Genomic DNA, 9,120 nt, shown 5'->3' on the forward strand with positions numbered 1-9,120 from the left:
AAAAAATAAAGAAAATGTTTTTCGCCCAACAACTGAAAATGACGCAGTTTGTTTTGGTATGTACTTGACTTTTCCGACTTCCTATTAATTGTAAAATTAACTTTATATATTTGAAATTTTAAATTAAGAAATAATTAACTTTTTATATGGAAAACTTGGATGCGATCATTTGCTTTGCCAGTTCAATAAAAGTAGGAAACAAAACCATGATTCTCAAATCAAAACCTGAGTCGGTTCTAGGGTTTTACCCGTAGAAGTACGGAAGATGAAGCTCGCGGGGCTGAAATCGGTTGACAATGCTCACGACGACTCCGTGTGGGCGGCGACGTGGGTTCCGGCCACTGACGACCGCCCGCCGGTGCTCCTGACGGGGTCGCTAGACGAGACGGTGCGCGTGTGGAGATCCGACGAGCTCAGCTGTGTCGCCACCAACACCGGCCACTGCCTCGGTGTTGTCTCCGTCGCCGCTCATCCCTCCGGCGTCATTGCCGCCTCGGCCTCCCTCGATAGCTTCGTCCGCGTGTTCGATGTCGACCGCAACAACACCATCGCCACTCTCGAAGCGCCGCCCTCCGAAGTCTGGCAGATGCAATTCGACCCCAAGGTATTTTCACATCAAAATTAATGTGTGCGTGTCATTTTTGACTGCTGGATGTAGATTTAGATGTACATTTGGAGTTGGTCCTTTTGCTCGTTACATTGGAGATAAGGTATCTTAATAATTTTCAGATCAGATAGATAGATGTTCGCCTATTAATTGAATGTTCTAGGACCTTGCACTGAGATTATAAAGAATTAACTAGTGATCAACTTGAAATTATGGGTGGATTAAGAAACGGGGTGTTAAGAGTATTTCGTAGCACTCCCTTTGATTCTCTCAACTCAAATGACTCACTATCACACTTAAGTACACACCAATATTTGAAACACACAAAACACAGCAAGAAACACACAGATTTATCCTGGTTCGGTCTTGAAAACAAGACCTACATTCAGACTGCTTAACACCTCTTCAATCCGAAACATTCATAGGATGATTACAACGAGAACTTGAATCCCCCTTCGCCCATATGCACTGAAAGCTAATAGGATCCTAGAGAATGCAAGCTATCCCCAGCCACTCTCTACCTCTCGCACTCAATCCCAAATACAAGACAGAAACCGGAAACTATCCTTTCTGGAAATAGGCGCACTAAGCTCTGCCCTACTCCTATCCCACAACCCTTATTTATAAGATATAGGGGCGTGGGTTACAAGACTTTTAACTAACTGCCCAACTGATCGCAATTAACTAATTGGTCAGCTGCCTCTTCTGGAAACATGCCTTCTAGAAGAGATATTTAATTCTAACACTACAACAGAAATGAACCATGCAGCAATACAATAATACTTGTTTACATTTATTCTAATCTAATACAAATGACACAACACGGGGGATTGTAAAGCGATTGCAAGTAGTAGTGTACCCAAGTAGTAGGGAGAAAACTTATCAAGCTGAGCGAGTGGCATATGGTTTGTTCAATTTTCCTGTAAAGATGAATGTTGTGATATATATATATATATATAACTGTGCGTCATTCATTTAAACCTTGTTTTTGGTTTTTGATTCCTGTTTTTCTTGACGTTGAGATAGGTGTTGGAGATGTTGAAAACATTTGGAAAGGGCATTTAGTGTGGGATAGGAAAGTGTTGCTCTCATTTGCAAATCAAAATATCTTTGTGATGGTATTACTGCTTTACCAATTCAACTGATGGGCTGGATTTAGTTTAGGGTATACTGCCTTCACATCCCGTGTGGTTTGGGCCGTTTGTCCAGGCACCCCTTGTTTTTTGATTTTGGTCTTAGAGGTCCCTGTAGTTTATCTTTTTTGTTCAAACATCCCCTTTTTTATGTTTAGGCACAAACGGCACTAATTAAAGTAAAATTGACTTAATTAGCATTTTTATAATCTCTTGAATTAAAAACTGAAAAAGAAACCCCGAAGAACAGATCTGTTCTCTGGCCAAAGTTGCTGGCAGTTCATGGTTTAGGGAGGGGGCAAGGGCGGGCCAGTAACTGTTGTGAGGTAGGGGTGGAGGGGAGAGACTGTGAATCGTTCATGATTTTTGGTGCAACCAACTCCAACCATGGCTTCTTTGTCGGCATTGGGGCTTCTCCTCTATTCATCGAAATCTGCTAGTTTCCATTGTTTCTAGGGTGAGAGTGGCTGGCTCCATTGTAATATCTCTTCTCCCACCCCCCCCCCCCCCCCAAAAAAAAAAACAGCCTTACAAAGTTCAAATTCACCATTCTTCAGAATCGATCCTCTTTATCTAGTCTCTCAGATTTAAGTTCCATCTTTTTCATATCCTTGCTACTTTGTTTCATGATTTTTTTTAATGCTGAATTTACTGCATATTTGTGCCTGGTTTGGTTTGTTATCAGAAATATTTATATCACCAATAGCTCAAATTGAACTCACCAATTGCAACAAAAAGCACCGGAGAAGAAGATTCAAAAGCATCGGCTCTGCTCTTCAGCCTCTTTTTCTTACTTCTATTTTTCATTTTTTAATCATTTTAATCCTAGAGATTAGAAAAATATTGATTAATTTTAAATTAATTTGATTTTAATTAATGTTGTTTGTGCCTAAAACTAATGCTGGGGGTCTTTGTGCAAAAAAGGTAAATCACAAGGACCTTTTGGATCGAAAACAAACCATGAGGGGTGTCTTAGCAAACGACCCAAACCACAAGGGGTGTGAGGGCAATTTGCCCTTTAATTTATTAACTATAGTATATAGTCTTCTTCATCCCTCCCCCCCCCAAAAAAAAAAAGTATAAACTTGAATTTGGTAGGATCAATTTTATTTTGTTGTATCAGGTTGCTAGAAATTGAACTGTGCATTAAAGAACAAAACAGAGAAGTGTCAAAACAAGTTTCTATTCAATAGTGTTTAGATACTGGAATTGCATTGATTGAGCTGTAGAATACACTAGGTCCATGGTTTTTTTATAGTTGACCTAAATCAATAGTCAAGAAAAAAGGAAAGGCCATGATCATGTTTTTGTGGATTTTCTCCCAGTATTTGGATGTTCGACTCAAGGTAGTTAGAGGTGAAAGGTGCCCCTAAGGTGCTATGATGATATATTGCCTGAGGCGCTAGGCATCCAAAAAGGCAACCCAAGGTAGTTAGATGTTTGGATGATATTGTTGTAAGACTGAAAGATTAAGTTACTCTTAAAAAGGATTAATTTAGACATCTTGAATCAATTATTCAAAAAAAAAAAAAAAAAAAAAAAAGAATGTTAGACACAGAATCAAGGTAGAATGGTAAAGAGTGTATTCAACATTTTATGCAATTGCAAAATGTTTTTAAATCGAAAAGGAAAATTTTATCTGGCAGCTATAAGGCTATTTTGGTTGTATAATTAGAAATGTCACCATCATACTCAAAATATGAGCATAACTGAGATTAAAATGTTACATTGGATGTGTACACATATAAGAAATTATAGGATTAGAAACAAGATTATTTGCTATACCTGTTAGAGATAGGATGTGCAAGACATAATTAGATGGTTTAGACATGTGAAAAAAATGGTTAATAGACATAACTATGAGGCAAGTGTATAAAAATAAAAAAAGTTTGTAGCAAAGAGGTAGAGGAAGAAACAAGAAAACTTTTAAATATGACATGAGCCATATTAGTTTTACAAGGCTTATTACCATGGATAGAGATAATTAGAGAGCAAAAGTTTGTGTGATGACGACCCCAAATAATGAGATTAAGGCTTATGATGATGATGACTATTTATTTATTTTTAACATCACCCTGTCCATTTCTGTGTCTGTCCATATCTGTATTACTATCAGAGTATCAGTTCTAAGGAGGAGGATTGAGTTGGACGCTGAAATCTGCCATCTGGTATGGAGTTGGAAGACAATGGGGGGTGCATGTTGGAATATTTTGCCATTAACTTTGTTACCAGGGTAGATGGACTACTTCTTAACACCTGGTTGAGTCTTGGAAAGAATGTATAACTGCTATTAATTTGAGAGGTTTGTTGATGCCGTTCTCTTTCTTCATGAACACCTTCATGTACGGAAAAGTTTTCAAGCCTTTAGTTAGCCCAGTCAAGGAACTAATCATTGAATTTTATTCTTCTTCTGGGAAATTATTTTGAAGAATGCCAGTCTTGTTGCAGAAAATCTAGCTTAATATATACACATACTGAGATTTTTCTCCCCTAGGATGCCAAAAATGCTATGGTGTCTTGTGTGGCTTTTGCCAGTATGATAAGTTATCTCTTCATTCGTGTTGATGTTTCTAACACCACCCCTTTCAGTAATTAGATAACTAAGATAAATAGAACACAAGAGAACACCTTGGAGCCAATGTGGGAATACTTCATCCCCGTGCTGCCTGTGTGTGTATTATAATGATTATTATATTGTCAATACTGGTAATAGGAATCTGAATATATTGCTAAATGTTCCAGTTGATTTGCTGCTTTGTTTGGAAACCTCCATAATTATCCAAGCGCACTTCCTTTTAGAGGAAAGATTCAAGATGATGATAGTCAAATTGGTTATTTAAGCATATAGCATAATAATATCTTATGCAGCTTACCAACAGTTGTTATCATGTTAGGGCACCATTCTTGCAGTTGCTGGTGGGGGCAGTGCATCCGTCAAACTGTGGAGCACTGCTGAATGGAAGCTGATTGCTTCCTTGTCAATCCCTCGTCCTGAAGGATTGAAGCCCTCTGATAAAAATGCCAACAAAAAGTTTGTTCTCTCAGTTGCATGGAGCCCTGATGGGAAACGACTGGCCTGTGGCTCAATGGATGGCACCATCTCTGTTTTTGATGTATCTCGGGGCAAATTCCTACACCATTTGGAAGGTCACTTTATGCCTGTTCGCTCTATTGTATATTCACCTGTTGATCCAAGAGTTCTCTTTTCAGCCTCAGATGATGGGCATGTTCACATGTACGATGCTGAAGGAAAGACCTTGATTAAGGCCATGTCGGGTCATGCCAGCTGGGTACTGAGTGTGGATGCGAGTCCAGATGGAGCAGCAGTTGCCACAGGCTCAAGTGACAGGACTGTCAGACTGTGGGATCTCAAGATGAGAGCAGCTGTGCAAACGCTGAGCAACCATACGGACCAGGTCTGGGCAGTGGCGTTTCGGCCACCTGGAGGAGGAGCCGGTAGACTGGTGAGTGTGTCCGATGACAAGAGCATATCCCTCTATGATTACTCTTGAAGAAAGGCAAGCTGTTTGTTACCTGGAAACTTGTAGTTTGAACGTACTGCTGCTTCTTCAATACCGTGTCAATATTACATCAGGGAATGGAAATGCTTTTGGATTCAAAATTGGTTCAGTACCCGCGACCCGTGTTTTTTTATTATAATGTCACGTTGTTGGGTGGTTACTAATCCCGTGTTATTCTTGTTTGTTTACTTATACCGTTATCGAGACTCTTTATGTCCTTGTTATAAGTAAAAAACAAAGAGATAATTATAGAATACCAGAATCTATTCATAATAATGTTTATTTAGCCATAGCTACAAGCAGGGGTAGGAATGAGATTTAGTTAGAGGGTGGTTATTATGTTAATTTGGGAACCAGATATTAGATAGGGTGTTGGGTTATTATTATGCTACCATCATATGAGTCCCATTTTGTGCACCCACTTTAATGGATGTGCATGTAATCTTCGTTCTCCCTTACTCTTTTTTTTTTTTTTCTCTCTTTTCTCTTCGTTTCTTTTCTTCTCCAGCAACCCTTGGCCTTCCTCTTGCTGTCATCGCCGCCAGTGGCGAGGATGCAACAGTGAGAGCAGGGGAAAGGGAGAGAGAGAGAAATGGGGTGAGTTTTTTGAGAAAAGAATTTCCAAAATGACTTCCCGAGGAGTTACTACACCCCCGTTAAAGCGGAGGTTCACAAAATTGCACTCCCATCATATTTAACGATATGATTCAATCTGAGATCAGAGCTTGTTTGGTGATGCTATTATTCATTCTGGTTTATTTCTGTTCTTTTTCCTCTTCCAGTATATTCTGTTTCTCTTTCCATCGGCTCCTCCTTCTCGTCGTCTTCTTCTTCTTCTTGTGCTTCTTCTTCGTCTTCTTCTTCTCTCTTCTGTCTTGTATTGTCTCCTCCTGCTGGTTTATTTTTGTTCCTTTACCTTATTTTTCTGATTGATTTATAAAATATTCTATTTTCTCTTTTGCTTTTTTCTCCTTTTCGCGCTTTACTTGGCTGTTTTCTCTCTCTCTCTCCCTCTCTCTCTCTCTCTCTCTGTGTGTGTGTATAAAAAAGAGAACTTAAATTAAGGTTTCGGGCGAGAGAATTCAGATCTGAGTTTCTTCTCTTCAAAGAATAAGAGACTTAAATTTAGGCTTCATTTCTTCAATTTAGGTTCCTACAGCAGCAATGGGCCAATGGCCAATCCATAATAGTGTGGTTGTCGGAAACGGTGGTTGGCTTATTGGTAATTTTATTTTTATTTTTATTTTTAAGAGAGAATATTTTAAACATTTATAAAAATTTATTATCTATTTTCTGGAGATAAAGAGGAATTGTTGTATGGTTAATAAAAGTCATGGGTGTCACGTCAGAGATCTATCACAAAAATCTCAATTTTGAGAAATTTCTGGCTCACTGATGGATGCCCTTCTTTGGGAAATATATTTTTTTCCCATAACTTCATTAATATCAAAAATAATAAACTGCTAAATTATATTTATTAAAAATTTAACACTTTTTAACAGTAGTCTATTGCAAAAGAAAATTATATAGAAATAATTATTTTGATTAATTAATAAATCTTTCAAATTCCCAGGGATCTTTTATTGTTTTTAAGAAAACATATTCCCTGTGGACTAAATATGGCAATTTTAGACGGGGCCAGGTTATACATATAAGTATATACCATACCTTGAATTGAAATTCATTGCTTTTCTTTCACCACCTTATACAATTTAACTGGTCAGTTGCTCACTCCAATAGATGATGAATGACCATTTGGTGCCAAATGAAATAGCCAAGCAAGTCGTGTGATATTTATTTTTCTCAATATTTGTAACAATTTATTGACAGGTGGCAATAATAATAAATTATATTATAATAATCTCCTCCAGGACCAAAATTAAAGTTTAAAATATCTCAAAAAGATTTTTATAATATGGGCATTTAATTACCATACTCTTTTGACTTTGCCACCATTAATATTTACAATCGCATGAAATGGTAAATATGGGGGTTAAATAGTTTAGATATATTTCTTTCTTTTATTCTAAAATAATATAAAGATAACAAAGAATTTTTCTATAGGGCCGGACAAATTGATAAAGAGGGTTATCGAATGGAGACAAAAAGACCAAAATACCTTTACATACTTTACAAATTTATAAAGTAGGTTACTGCCCTGCTCTCTCATCTCCCTTCCCATGGCCGCCAATGCAACAGTCACATCGCTGTTGCCTTAGCCTCGACGTCTAGCCATGATGTAGCGACGGTTGATGAGGTGAGGCGATGAGACGAAGACAGTGGCAAGGCGGCGATTGCATCGATGATCATGGAAAGGGAGAGGAAAGAGCAGGGTAGTAGCCTACTTTGCAAAATGAGCGAGGGTATTTTAATCTTTTTATCCCCCATTCAATAATCTCCTTTGGCTCTCAAGAATTTTCCATCTTAGTAAATCCAAACAACTTGGTACTTTTTATTTGTATGGGAAGAGAATAAAGCCTGGCAAGGCTTTCCATATCCTATTAATTGTGACCATTCACTCACTGTTCAGATGAAAAATTTTAGTCATTGTTTGCTGGTACCAGAAGCAAAGTGCATGTAACGTAAGGTAATTCCATGTACCAAAAGCAATCTAACGATTTTATTTTTGTATTAGGATCGCAGTCTACGCCATGGGTGGGGATGGGTTTAAGTTGAAAAATTACAGTTTGTTTTTAAGTATGAAAACCAAGAATAATACTACACACACACACACACACAAACGATCTTCCACATTCAGCACAAAGCAAGGATGGTAGTCATTGGAGACTGGTTATTGGGGCACCCTGAAACAGCAAGCAGTGGCACAAACATGTTCTGGTAATCAACCAACAATTGTGTCCTAATGCATGCTATGCTTTCGGAGTTTACGATTTAAGGTTCAGACACAAGGAGATTATAATATAGCGTTCCATGATTTTCCAATTTTGGGTTTAGGATCACACTTGAATCCACAAAGGATGTCACTTATCGTTGCAAGCAAAGTTTTTTCTTTTTTATCAAACTAGTAAAGAAGATGAGTCATATTCCAGCAACGAACACAAAATGAACAAGCATTCAGTACAGGGCATACTTTAGCTCACCAGATACAGTGCTGAAACATAAGCCATAGAAAGTTAGTATATCCAGCCCTTGGTATAGTTGCGAGGATGCAATGCCCAGCTTTCTAAGACAAATGCTTGCAGCAGAATGAAAATAGTGAACATATACAAACGTTGTTCGAATTGTCTTTGCAAGAAGCTTCTAGCAATCATCCACCTCACAACGTGAAGAACCTTCCAGCACTCATTGATTTAAAAGTGAAAGAAGTTTCCAAAATCACATACTTAATCAACAGAGTTCAGTAAGATTTTGAAAACCTGAACCCAGTGCACGAGGCTCCTGGATTACGGGGTGTGGCGAAGGTTAATTGAATGCAGCCATTTAGCAAAGAGGCTGTTTCTTGACTTGAACCAGTCACAATGGAGCAACCTTACCATACAAGAGAACTGTAAGTATCTTACAGACTGGAAGTAAATTGACTACATTCAGGAATTGCAAACAATAGATATACCAGAATAGACAATAGACATGACTAAGAAGATCACAGTACTGTATGCATAGACCTTCATGAGATAGCAAGAAAGGAAACCTAGCTAACTAAACAGTTAGTTGAGTCCAAGATCGACATATGCACGATATAAGGACCTAACCATCTGGAAGGGATGTCAAGGCCGTGCTCTCTTGCTGCTGCATGATGGACAACTTATATTGCTTGATGTGCTCAGCCCGGGCTGGAGTGTGATCTTTACACACTGGCATGAAACCACCTCTCACATATGTCACAGCAGATCCAGAACTC

The 9,120-nt window shown here is 38.3% G+C and overlaps 1 protein-coding gene across 1 annotated transcript; it reads left to right on the top strand.

The window, feature by feature from the left end:
- The first annotated feature begins 168 nt into the window (after window positions 1–168).
- Window positions 169–5,434, top strand: LOC127795795 (WD repeat-containing protein VIP3). The gene is made up of 2 exons (XM_052327697.1): window positions 169–604; window positions 4,635–5,434. The coding sequence occupies exons 1-2, from the start codon at window positions 266–268 to the stop codon at window positions 5,250–5,252; spliced, it is 957 nt and encodes a 318-aa protein (XP_052183657.1). The 5' UTR covers window positions 169–265; the 3' UTR covers window positions 5,253–5,434.
- Window positions 5,435–9,120: the final 3,686 nt, after the last annotated feature.

The sequence above is a fragment of the Diospyros lotus genome, chromosome 2 (assembly GCF_014633365.1).
Source record: "Diospyros lotus cultivar Yz01 chromosome 2, ASM1463336v1, whole genome shotgun sequence".
NCBI lineage: Eukaryota > Viridiplantae > Streptophyta > Magnoliopsida > Ericales > Ebenaceae > Diospyros > Diospyros lotus.

Excerpts from the sequence above, each read along its gene's own strand:
- LOC127795795 (XM_052327697.1), top strand. The coding sequence starts at position 266 with ATGAAGCTCGCGGGGCTGAAATCGGTTGACAATGCTCACGACGACTCC. Across the intron at positions 605-4,634 it reads AGATGCAATTCGACCCCAAG|GGCACCATTCTTGCAGTTGC; the intron begins GTATTTTCACAT and ends TTATCATGTTAG.